General features: G+C 35.8%; 1 protein-coding gene and 1 pseudogene across 1 annotated transcript; both read right to left on the bottom strand.

The window, feature by feature from the left end:
* The window catches only part of LOC116129701, a 43,977-nt pseudogene that overhangs the window by 14,464 nt on the left and 15,733 nt on the right, over positions 1 to 13,780 (bottom strand).
* Positions 9,228 to 11,065, bottom strand: LOC116129676 (chromatin-remodeling complex subunit ies6). The gene is given in 5 exon segments (XM_031415399.1): positions 9,228 to 9,363; positions 9,366 to 9,408; positions 9,866 to 9,933; positions 10,907 to 10,952; positions 11,039 to 11,065. Coding segments are annotated over 5 exon segments (270 nt in total). The 3' UTR covers positions 9,228 to 9,277.

Here is a 13,780-nt window from a genome sequence, read left to right as displayed (position 1 = left end):
GTCCACCTTATCTAGTAACAATATGTGTTTGAAAAATGTGCCAGTTGCAGTGTCTTTGATGACCTCAAATGATGTGCTTGTAAATGAGTTGTGTTTATGTGCCTCTGTGTATTATGATCATCTTTCTTCTCTTTTGTAGCTTAAATACTACTGGTGGATCATTGCCATTTAAATTTTAGTTTAAGTGATAACTTAAGAGTATTGTAGCAAGGTGGTCACACAGCCTTGGTTTAATCTCTCAGTGATTTGGGCAGTTTGGTTGTGATTCAGAAAAATTTTGAAAAACTAAGTTACAATAAAAATTTAAAGTTTTATCTCAAAATTTTAAATATTTAAAAATTATTCGGGATTCAAAAATTGTTTTTGAAGTTAAAAACATATAAGACCGAGAAATGAATTTTTTCTAATTTTACACTAATTTTTAGGATTATATGCAAAAAATTGTTGAAAACATTTCAACTTATTTTAATAAAAACTTATTTCATAAAATTCCTTATAGTCCTGTTTTCGAAAATAAAACACTATTTAAAATTTTTATCAATAGGCTCTTATTTAGATTAAAATATGTATTTGTATTTATGTTATTAGGGTGCATTTGGGTGTTCAGCACGAGATTGTGTTAAATTTTAAGTATGGTTGTTGGATGCTTAATTATCAATTTAACTTTTAAGTCAAGTTGTTACGTAACTGTTAAAGATGTCACTGAATTATGATACATCTGTGTATTTATTGAATGTATGAGTCCTCGCTATTTTAACTCAATGCGTAAAGATGCTTGTCTTTGTTCCTTTGGGTTACACCCGCTTGGAAGAGCTGCAATTATTTAGGTTACAGCAGGAAGCCAAATCTGTCCTGAACTACTAGATCAGAAAGAGAAGTCACATAAGAAAAGTGTTAAGGAAAGAGAAAACAGTCTGAACATGACTGACGCAATCCAGCTAAGCGGCAGAAAAATACTGTCCAAAAACCAAACAAAGTGCATGGGAAAGAAAAGGGACGAGCACAAACTTAGTGAAGAACGAATAGTAAAGAAAACCCAAGTTTGAAGAGCATCCAAATGACTAGCACATCAAAGACTCCACCATGGAAGAGCCAAAGGATACACTGACAAGTGTACTGCATTTTTATCAAACCTTAACTTCAGGGCAAGTAGGATTCTCTCGCACTTCAGAGAGAGACTGCTTTTTATTCTTTTTTAATGTGGATAGGCAAATACAGAGAGATTCTGATGGTTTTAAATTTTTTTCAGGAACTTCTGAAGATCTGAAAAAATTCTTTAGCGATGTTGGGGGATTGAATTTGTTCGAATTCTGCAGGACAAGTTCATCGAAAGTCAAGGGTATGACTCTGTTTCTCTCATTCATTATTGTCAATGTTCTTTGGCTTTATGCTTCAAATGAAAAAGGGGAAGCATACACTGGACCTTCCATGTGCACATCAGTCTTAAGTCAAATCCTTATTTACAATTGTCTGACCTTAAACTTCAATTGCATAATGTGGACTGTACACAGAAATTAGCCCTAAGAAACTATTTATGAGACTGGGAGATCAGCATGGCTGATGCTTTAGGGAGATTGAAACTGCTAAATGCAGTGTATTCTTTGATCAAATTTCTCAAGGTGCTCACTGAAACTTCAATTTGATTTCTTCCTTTCATGCGTCAATAAATCATTTAGTTCTACGCTTTTGGTTTTAGATGGATGTCTTTCTAGAGACGATATGCAGTCTATAAACTGCAGAAGGGTTGAATTCAATTATGGTAAAATTGCTTAATTTCTAAGTAAAAGAGTCAACTGTATAGAGCATATTTTTTCATTTTGATAGCAAGGGATATGCTATGAGACTCAACCATAGTCCCATACAGATTTGCCCATTTCTAGCTTGCCTTTACTATAGAGCATCTGTCTGGGACGTTGCATACTATAAAACTATAGGCTAAGTGGATTATGTTTTATCTTTGTATTACTTGTGTGTGTTTGTTTGTGTCCATGCAGTCTATAGACGTTCGTTATACTTCTACATTTCATTTTCTTACTCTTGGGTTAAATGGCAGCGCAAGTAGTAATAAGACTTTCGGGGGCTTAGAGCGCCACACTCTGCTGCTAATAAACGTAGTGATAACATTCAGCTGAGGGGAGGAAACACTTGCAATGCCAAGGAACGTCAGACCACTTGGTGTCCCTTGACAAATTCAAAAGCCGGGGAAGTGGAAGATGGGAAGCGAAGTCAAATAATGAGTTCAGAGAAATGATCCTTAAGAAGTGAGAGTTCTAGGTTAAATGTTACATGTAACTAGTAGCAGTAATTGAAAACTTCTTTCTTATAAAAAACAAGGTTTTGTATTATGTTTCTGTAAACACAATATGACAAACGATACTGTTTGAGGACGAAAAATATATATCAGTAACTATTGTAAATTTTCTTCCAGATATGTCAAGTTCATACCCATTTATTCAAAAAGGGTAAAGTTCTAATATGTTTCCTGTGGAACACTTATTTCATCCAATTTGTGATGAGGATAGCCTAATCCCTTACCCCAAGATTTAGAGAAATTTTAGTCCATTAGATGGCGATCAAGTTCCTTTATGTACAAATGACCAATGGTATAGGATCTAACAAGATCATGAAACTATTATGGGTTGGTGGTCTATTTGTCTAAAATAACATTGAATACTCACAGTGCAAAGTTAGGTTCTTTGCTGTTTTGTACCTATTGATTCTATTTAGCGGAGAATCCCTTTACTATTTGTCATAGATAGAAAATCCTAATGCAGAAAGATGGACCTTAGAGCACTATTGGTTTGTGTTCCGAACAGCAATGGCCTTGCATTCATGCTTGTGGAAAATGTGAAAAATGTTTGGTCTGGAAAATGTCTGAGGAAGAATAGGAATATCATTGTATGCTTGCCTGATTAAATTTCCGTACACATATATTCATTTTTACTGTCTATTTTGAATGAATATCATATCTCCTAGATTATGTTTGTTTCACAGCATCTTAATGATTCTTTGGATGCTTTCATAAAAATTCTCGTAGAATCGAGAATGGGGTTTTCGCTTGTACCTGTTGATCATGAATTGTACCAATCTCAAAAAAGATCTAATTGTTTCACTTTCTATTTTCGGAATGGGTATTACTAATCCCCATGAATGGGATAAACGTTATTCCATGGTATTTTATATATTCATTCTAATTTTTAGCGAGTACTTGAGAGGGTTTAAGTGATATATGAATTATGTCATTTTGTTGCTTTTATGTACTAAGTCACTAGGTGCGAGATCCCCCTGGCCACCTTAACTTGTTCCCCATGGGTCTTTCCCATGTCGCCTCCTGGAATTAGCTTGGTTCTAACTTCACGCCCATGAGTATCAATTTGGTTTGCTAACCCCTTTCTATATTGGAAGGGGTACTTATACAAGTTTACACCAAAGGAATTAGAGAGAACTCCGGGATTGCCATCAGACTTGGCAAGCGATTTCATGATTTTAGTGATTGCGCGAGGATCGCGCAAATATTGATTCGTTCTTATCCCTCCGAGATGTTCGAGTAAGGCTAACCCTTAGTTGTCGAATAGCTTTATTGGATGGTAGCGACGAGGGTATGTTGAGTCGGACTTCAAGATTCCATGACTTGAGACCACGTCGATCTACTGATTTCGGGCTACGAGACTTTTGAGCTTACGGCAAAAATCACACACAACAATATCTTGTGGTCTTTCTTACTTAATATAAGTAATCAGTTTATCATGTTTAAAGTTAAATGTTTGCACTTAAATAATATTTTTATAAAGGAGATTAAATTAATAGTAATCATTTTGATTAAGCATATTGAAGTATTAAAAGTAGTTATGTTCTCGATGACGTAAAAAAAATTTAATCAATAAGCAAACATTGATTATAAAGTTTTAACATTAAAATTCATGGATTCTCTTGAATTAACTTGGCTTCTATGAGTATCGTGATTAAACATTATTAAAATTATCCAAAAGTGTGTTCAAGATATAAAAACAAGGGGAGAAGATGGAAAATTTACAATAAAAACAAAAAAGAATATTAAATAAAACATAATGATCCATCCTACAATGAAAAGAAAAATAATTGAAAGAATTAGCTATCAAACATTGAGAGAAAGGTTCAAGATTTGTCTCATATTTCATTAATTTCTGCAAATATGATGCTTTGAAAATTAGAATAGAAAAGTCTTATAGCATAAATTTTCTCTTTCTAATTGATTCCATCTATTATTGGAGTATAGTCTCTGATGAACTTCAAATCCGACTTCGCTGCTCGTGGCGCACCTCTAAAACATTTTCTATAAACAACATAAAATTGATCTTATAAATGGAAGATTTAATTAGAAAGGGATATGGACCTAAGGTTGTTTGTACAATACATTAATCAGATGGTTTGCAGATAAAGAAGTCATCGAGTTCTAATCTTTATTAAGAGAAGATTTTAGAACGAAAGGAATGAATTTAAAAAGACAATTTGTTAACTTGCATTTTCTTGATAGACTTTGCAGATGATGTGTTTCGGAAGAAGTGGAAATGTTTCATACTTTAGTAAATTCGATTTTGGTTATTGAAAGTGTGAAGACAAACAGAAAAAAAAAAAAAATTTATATAGATTGTAAATTAAATACAAGTTCAATAGCATGATTTATTTAAATCTTATAATTTTATTAAAAAAAGGTAAAATTGAATACTTATAAATTGGTTGTGTTGATCAATCGGAAATTTTGGATTTAGTGAAAACCACCTCAAACCGAAAAAACAACTGACGGGTTACATTTAACCTTCAATTTTCGAAATCATAAAGGTGGTTTGAATAGGAAAGATTGATACTGACATAAGTTTGGGATTTTGAAAACCTTAGGTTTGTGAAATTGCCAAAACATATCTCTTTAATGCATTTGCCTTTTGCAATGACCTTACTTCGGAAAAAACGACACCAAAAACACTCGGGGAGTTTATTAAAAAGACATTTGAAGTTTACATTTAATTAAAGGCTATCAAGTTTTAAAGTGTTAACTAATAATATATGATTAAGGGTAATGTGCTTAATTAGGGTAATGAAGTATTATGTAATCTTTCAAAATTATACTATATTTCCACAAACGAAATGTTGCAAAAAAACCCAAACACCTTCCCTTCCCCCCATAACGATCTCACCTTGCATCTTTTCTTTCTTCTTGCTTCGTCTATTTCTTCTCCTCGATCTTCTTCTTCTTCCTCCTTCCTGTACATCTTCTTTCCTATTCCTCTATATCTTCTTGTTCCTCTGCCATTAACTTTCTTCTTCCTCCACCATTAACATTCTCGGCAAAAAGTCCCCTCTCTCCTCCTCCTGACATTTTGTCTAAGTATGTGTATCTCCTTTTCATTTTATATTTAGATTTACAAAGATTTAATAATGGATGGGGTTTGGGTTATGATTTTGATTTAGTTGTTTAGGTTGTTGGGTTGTGTTTGATGTAATGCAAGTTGAAAGGAGTGAAATTTGTTGAAAATTTTCTGGGTATTTATTCTGGTATGATGGATCGATTGTAGGTGGAGATGACTGAAATGTGTTCTGGGTACATGGACGCTTAGCGATCTGGTGTATCGCTTAAGGACGGTAGGTCTGGTAATGCAGCAGATAGATCGTAAGCGATCAGGTATGTGGCATAAGATCGCTATAGCGATCTGGTAAAGTCTGTTGTAGGGAGCATACGCTTAAGCGATCAGTAAGGGATAAGATCGTTAAGCGATCAAGTGCGTAAGCGATCCGTATAATAACCATGATCGCTTAAGCGAACATCAGACCAAATATGCGAATGTGCAGATTTTTAAAATATTTGAACCTTGTACAGCATTTAAGATATTGTTTTCTTGCATTACGGTAGTTGGCTATTATTATACATGGGACATTGTTTTGGGTGTTGAGTATTTTGGTGAGTGGGTGGAGGAAGAAAGTGGTGGAAGTGGATGGGAAGAGCAGAAGTATACCAATTGCTGTGAGACAGAGGTTAGTTTTGATGAGTGATTGATGAAATAATTAGAAAGAGGTTATTTGAGTTGCCGCGTAGTGATATAGTTGTGAAGTATGTTTAAGCAGAGCTCTGAAAATTATAGGTACTCCTGCTATATTAAAGTCGGATGAAAGTGTGAGTTATTAGATTGATATGGCCGATAGTGGTTCGAGGCCGATTTAAGGGTTTCTTATGTAGAAAAACCGTTGGAAGTTGGTTCCAAGGAAGGGGATAACGAGGAGTAGGCGGAGATTTGCTGGTTTTAATTTGAACTACGAGGCCATGATTGTTAGTGAAAAACAAGAGTAGACGGTGAATTGGGTGGTGAGGAGGAACTATAGAAGGGTTGGTGATGGGGAGAATGAAAATGTTGAGGAGGAGGACCCTAGATGTCCACAGATGTAGAGATTCCTTTAAATACAGATTATGCAGAAGGCGTAGAGTGAGGAAGAGAACAATATGGTCGTTTATGCAGGTTCAAAGGGGGCAATTGGAGGTAGTAGGGATCAGCTCATGTGTTTACGGATGGATCGGAGGTGCGCATAGGGTATTTATTTGAAACAAAGAGGAAGTGGTGAGGAAGCTAAAACTGTTGTTGTGAAAGGTAATTTTGAGTTCATCACCAAAAAGTCAATTCATTGTGACGGTTGCATGTCGTGACGAAAGTGCAAGTGGCGGGTTTTGTAGAAGGTTGGCGGGAGTCGGAAAAGTTTATTCTTAGCACATATACCCGTGAGCACACAATGTGTTTGGGACATATTTCAGGTGAGCATCGACAAGCGTCCGCTGATGTTATTGGACAATTGTCAAAAGTCGTTCGTCGGGAAAGGTCCATCTCCTAAGACATTCAGAGACTTGTGCGCACAGAGTTGGGATGTGCTGTTAGTTACTGGAAATGCTGGAAAGGGAGACAACTGCACAAGATTTTGTGAGGGCACGCGGGCACGGGTAGCAGTAATAGAAGCGTACCGTTATATGTTGAGTGACAAACCAGGTAGCCAGACGCTTTGAAGTGGGACAGGATATGTGTTTAAATATTTTTTTGTTGCTTATGGTTTTGCTTAGGGGTTTTGTAAACATGAGAAGGTGTTGGCTGTTGATGGTTGCTTTTTACGGGAAAGTATGGAGGTACATTGTTGGTGGCCACTGCACAGGCAGCGAGAATCACACATATCTGTTGCATGGTGTGTGGTTGATCTTGAGAATGCGAGTCGTGGACTGGTTTTTTCAGCAGTTACGTACGATAGTGCCTGACAGTGACGAGTTGTGTGAATATGCACTAGGCACAACTCTATAAGAAGGGGATTGCCACTATTACGTAACACATACGGATTCTGTATGAGGCACCTTGGTGAGAATAAAACAAAAGTTTAAGTGTTGGCCTCCTAGACATACTACATGGCCGACAGTTATCGGGTTGATGAGTCGAGGAGCACTTCCAGCAAATCCGAATCAAGGATGTTAGAGTTGCTAAGTATCTTTAGCATGTTGGTTCAGAGTGGAGTAGAGCTTACTTTCCTGGAAGAAGGTTTGATGTCGCCACGAAATAGCTGAGTCCATAAATTCGAAGTTGTTAAAGAAAAGGTTTCAATAGTTGCACTTTTTGATGCAATCCAAAGGACACTGTCCGTGGTTCCATGAGCGTCGTACGGAGTCAGATAATTTACTACAACCCTTGTTCCGTAGCTGAAAATTATTGCGAGAACATATGGACTGTCAAATGCACTGTTGCTATCTCTTAATGCTCAAGAGTTACTATTGCGGCTATGGTCGGTGCCCTAGTTAACCTTGTTACAAAAACTTGCAGCTAAAGTGGTTGACATTCAACGTTATCCTTGTCCTCATGCACTAGCAGCACTGAACACCAACGGAGTGGATTTTGGTTCAAGAATTTCATGGACTTTGCTCCCCTTTCTATTGACAGATCACTACAGCAGCATATTCAGAAGATATATCTGGTGCCTCCAGAAGAGCAGTGGGTTGTGCGCAGGGTGGCTGACATTATCCTCCACGCCATTCAAGAAGACACAAGGGAGGAAAAAGGGTTAAGCGTATCCATCAGCCTTTGAGGTTCCCCGGAAGATGAATAAGTGCTCAATTTGCAAGCAACCTGTCACAAGAGAAGCAGTTGCCAGAAGTATTAGGTTCGATTCGAAGAAGGATGTTCAGGGAGTTGCGAAGGGCAACCGTTGATGAGTTATTGTTTTCAATTATTGAGTTTTAAATTTTATGTTACCTTTAATAAATTATCTTTATATTGTGTATTTTATTACATGTCTAAATATTTGTTGGTGATTTTAGTTTGGAATTAGGTTGTCAAATTGAGGAAAAGTATGGAATTATACGTGTTGTAATTTTAGTTTGTCAAAATTCAGGAGAAAAGGGCAAAGTATATATTGCCCACGATCGCTTTAAGCGACAAAGTGTTTAGGAACAAGATCGCTTAAGCGATACACAAATCGCTTAAGCGATCGTGCACTGACGGTTAATAATCCTAACTATGCACTCATATCTCTAAATTAAAAAAAAATGATGAACGTTTCCATGCCATTTTCTTAAATCGAAAACTTGGGATGATCAGGCAGCTAAATTTTCTCCTTCAAAAAAAAAAAAAAATAAATAAAATAAGATGTGTTATCATGTCGATTCATCTGCCGTTTAAACATTTCATTTTTAAATAAATGTAACTAAATATTTGATTCTTTAAACCTAATGCAGAAAAAATAAAGACACAATTTACCACGAAGCCCATTCAGATTGATTCTTTAATTGATTTGGTTATCCGGTAACCAAAGAATACATAGAACTTCATCCTCAGTTCAACGTCCTATAAGCTCTACAGGACAGTATTCTCAAATTACATCAAAGCAATCAAATTGTCTCCATGCTTAAACGAGAGGCCCGAGATGGAGTTAAAACTAGTTTGACAGCGGCGGCTTGCCGGCGAATTTAGTGATTCGTGGCAGGGGGAAGACATGTCACATAAATAAATTAATAGAAAACCCATGTAATAATATATAAATCTTCTAAAAGGAAAGGGTTTTAAATAATAAAATATTTCATATATATATATATATTATAACAAAATTCGATTCTGTTTAAAAAAATTGGGAGAAATGACTTTTAGAAATTTTATTGTCAAGTTTCATAGAATTCTCTCTTTGATTTAATATATTCTACATAAACAAGAAATGGTTAAAACAAATATTCTGTTTGATTGGTAACAAACAGGGGTATAGACAGCCGCTGTTCCTGAAAATTTCCAGGTCACTTGAGAACAACTGCTGCATTTCTCAGAGCTAGATATCTTTGTACATACTCGCTAGGAAGTGATCTTACAAGCTTGAAGACTCAGCGTTAGCATAGCGGAGATTAGTCCTTGGATCGTAGTAAGGTGCCTGCATGTACAAATATGAAATGAATCTTGTTGTTTATATTAGCACCTGGATTGAGTTGAATAATAACACAACCAAAAAAGCTGTAACTCAAACTCAATTTTAGATTAATCAAACTTAAGCGGAATGATTCAGTTGGGATTTGAAAAATATAACATGTTATTCTTCTATATCTTCCAAAACCAACTACAAATGCACTAAATCTAACACAGGGTTTCCAGCCAAATATGGGGATAGATAAGAGTGAGGAGGGCGAGCAGGCACTATTGTTGAAAACATGGGCTGAAGATGTTCTATGCAGGATCGTAAATGAGCAGTATAAGTTCTGAAAGCTTTCAGATTCCAAGAAAGTCAAAAACCTATCAAATTCTGGAAGCATAGCGCATCATTCAAGGATGCTCAATATAAACAAAAATGTCTGACTAAGACCATTGACCACTCTTCCAGACAGATCCCATACCTCGTATCCTGTCATATCACAAAGTCTCTTGCAAGGATGCATAGAGGGTGGTGACTCAATATTAACATCTGCAAAAGCAGAAACAATTCAAGAGTTCAAATCATCGGGTAGAGCAAGACACTAATCTATGACAAAAAGCAATTAAAGAGAAGAAAAAAAGAAAGGCATTTATCATCTTAGAGCCAACATGAAATTCATCTATGAAGTTTTAGGAACAATCTACAAACCTAATGCAGTAGTACCAGTGCTATACTTTTTTTCATTCACTACAACCGTAATGCTATTATTGCTGCAAAGCCTAAGACATTTATGAACACGCCAAACAAACACGTTTATTAATCACAAAATCAAATTAACGATCTATCAAGGTTACTGCTGTGTGGATATATTGTTGCAAACCATTGCTACTTCAAATTACAAGGACGCCGAAGGTCACTTCAGTAATAATATTCGCCAAAAATATTTCAGATGCTTAGCTATTAACATGTAAGTTTATTGAATTTCAATATTAATATTCAAAATGCATAATAAGCATACGATAAAGTCACTGATTCATTATTGTCAAATGTTGCTCTTACATCAAAACTTAATCCCACTATATGCAAGGTTAAGGACGTTACAAACACAGATTTAAGTACAATCAATAAAGCTGCATTTGGAGAGAGAAAAGAAGCCAATCTGTATACAAACACAGATTCACAGGATGATAAAAAACAAATTCTACAATTCAGCTGCACTTTCGCCCTATCCAAAAATCATCTCATTCAAGGCACTGCAAAGAGGATGAGCAAAATCCCACCTCTCCACGCAAGTCACATCTACCCAAAATAGGCTCCTTAATATAATGCAAAATAGGGCCATGAATCAAATTCCTCCAATGAAAAATAGGCTTACCGTTCACATAATAAGCAAAATTCTTGACTTTACTCGAAACAAAAGGGTTGCCACAAAATTAACCTCTTTCTTCAATATGCATAAGAAATTCACATACAAATGAAACAAAAACTAAATCAAGAAAAAGGGTTTTTTCTCTTTGCTTACAGTTGGGTTCATCGGAGGATAATTCTGGTAATTTCAGCTGAAGAATCTGTTAAGATGTCCAATGCCTGCTCTTGATTGGCTTTTGGGTATTTTCATACATCTGCACTCTCTGAATCAAGTAGTTGGCAATACTGCTCTGTTCTTCACCTCTTGCTCCATCTCTCACTCTCTCTTCTTATTAAAAACAACCAAACCAAAAGACTTTTTAAATAAACAAATAAATAAAATCTAAACTTTGTTCACCCGATTTTAAACCCTGAAGATCGTTACTTTAGATGGAAGGAGCTTTACAAATTGAGGTATAAACGATGGATTGGAGAAGGAAGATGAATGAGGGCAGAGCAGGCACTATGTTGAAAAAAAAAAGAACAACAAAAAAACATATTTTGAAAAAACTATATGTGAATAGATATATATTGTGCGATGCTACAATAAAATTAGATTGAATCATGGGTTATGTATTAAACTAGTATTCCAGATTATAGCAAGCGCTGCTCACACCGATAAGTGGTATCTGAAGATTAGGAGTGAGTTGGATCAAGTGTGAGTTATATTGAACGAAAAATGATTGTATAATGAAACGCTCATGCTTAGTTGAGATTAAATAGTATCGCTAACGATAATGTTCACGATTCGCACATGTACTCTCACTAAAACAATTCTTCCTTTTATTTAAACTTGTGAGTTTTAGAGCCTCTCAAGTGAGGGTGATGAAGTTCACATCGTTACATGACTTCCTTAGGTATTAGATGCGTACAAAAGGGTATTTTGGTCATATCGTATTGTAATTTGGTGCTTTTGGCACAAATTCTTCTTTAAAAAACTTCCTCAAGATCAATTTTTTGAAATTTTGGGTTTGTAATAAGAATAAGCTTCTAGATCTGGGCAGTTTTTATACACATTTCAGTCTGTACTTTGCTTCTCAAAGTTCTAATCTTATTTGTTCTTAGGTTTTATGTCTCTAGCTAAAGTCTTGTTTTATACTTGCTCCACTGAAGATAACTTTTGATTGCGCCAAAATTTGAGGCTGTTGTTGTTGTTTCAACAAATTGTTAAGTGTTAATTTAATGCTGGTTAGTGTTAATTTTGTGCCAAATTAGCAAGTGTTGAATAAATATTTGAAAGGGTTGTCAAGTGAGGGATCATGGAGGGCAAGATTCAACGTCCTTTTTCTTTGAGGTTAAACCGTCGAAATCAAACTCCACGTGCAAAGGGTAAGTAAAAAATCAATCTTTCTCTTTTTTATGATATAAGTGTTGATGCGTCATGTTATATTATGTGGGTTCATACTCAAATTTGTTATCGTTATCCCATTGTAGTATCAGACTTAAATTTTTCTATGTGGGTTTATGTTGTATGATGAAGAAAGATTGGACTTCTGTGTTGCAATAATTGAAAAGTTAAATTTTGGGGAATCTTATTGGTGTAGAAGTAGAAGTTTTAACATGTACGGTTTTGAGTGTGCATTGCTTTGTTGGGGCTCATAAGAGTTGAAGTTGTAAGTGTGTGCCGGTAATGTAGATACTGAAGGTGGGGGTTTTCTCAAGATTATGATGAAGATCGTTTGGAAGAGAGGATTTATTCGACTAGTTCTTGTAGCAGGCATCATATGGATGTACTAATCCTCTTTGTGTTGCTAATTCACGTTTGGTCTTGCCAATCTTGGGTGGCTTTCTTTTCAGGTGTTTAGTAGTTTCTTCTGTTTTTTGAAGTTTTTCACACTATCCATGATTAGTAGTTTACTTGAGACTTAGAAACAAGAGTTTGAATAGTATCTTGCATTTCATTCTTAGAGTAGGAGGTCAGGGCCCTTATGTTTTATGTAATGTGCAGCTATTGTAACAGCAAGGCCGGTATTTATCATATTAAGCCAATGGGATTTGTACCAAAACCGCAACACCGTAGACTGGCATACTCCTTCTTTGTGGTATTGATCTCTATGGTGTTCTGATGATTATTTGATTTTGTTATAAAATTAGGGTGTCCATTCCTGTTGCTGATGACCCTACAAATTGTTTCCAAGGAAGAAATCCCGACGAAATCGTCAAGAATCTAACTTTATTATGGGGAGGTGTTTGGTAATGGATCTCATCTTCCCTTTGGAGGATCAAAGCTGGTCTCGAGAGAGTTTCAATAAATTTCACCATGGGTAATTTGAATTTTCATGTACGTCATATTATGTTTGTTGACCGCCAAACTAGAATTACATTTTGAGCATCTGTTGGTTACAGTATGGATTTTGTTATGTCGTTTACTTAGTTATGGACCTTTAAATCCGTCATGTTTACCTTCCCCTGAATTTTAAGTTAGTTTCCAATTGTTTGACTTCAGGTGCACTGTGGATTTATGAGAATGGTGGAGCTGAAATGTCCTTGGATGTCAAATATGGTAAGAAGTGTAGGTTTGTGGTGGCTCTGGTATTTTTGATGGATATGATACCTCATCAGCCTACACAATAGTCACCGCTCTAAGAGCCTTCTGTTTCTTATTACGGGGATGAGGAATCTCTGAATTTCATAAAGAAGAATGTTACTGTTAGAGAAGATTCTGCTGGGGGGCAAGGGTGGGTATATGGCGTCTTTTACTGAGAATCCACCTTATGATGAGCCGAAGGAATGGGAAGGTTCCAAAGATTTTCCCATAGGCTGTTTCCTCAAGCGCAGTACAGCATTGGATTGATGGTTAAATGGAGCTGATTGTGATCCATTGCTCTCTCTTGAAAGGTATGTTCTTGCTTATGAAGTTATGGAATATAACATTTTGGAATTTATTTTTTGGTGTTCAACTATTCTGAAAATTAATCCTCACCTCAGTTTAGTTAAATAAGTTAAAAGGCCGTTCAGTGGGATCTTTGTCAACCACACAAGATTACTC

This window comes from Pistacia vera, unplaced genomic scaffold, assembly GCF_008641045.1.
Source record: "Pistacia vera cultivar Batoury unplaced genomic scaffold, PisVer_v2 Contig213, whole genome shotgun sequence".
Classification (NCBI taxonomy): Eukaryota; Viridiplantae; Streptophyta; class Magnoliopsida; order Sapindales; family Anacardiaceae; genus Pistacia; species Pistacia vera.
The sequence above is the reverse complement of the archived record's forward strand: the minus strand, read 5'-3'. Positions and strand labels throughout refer to the sequence as shown.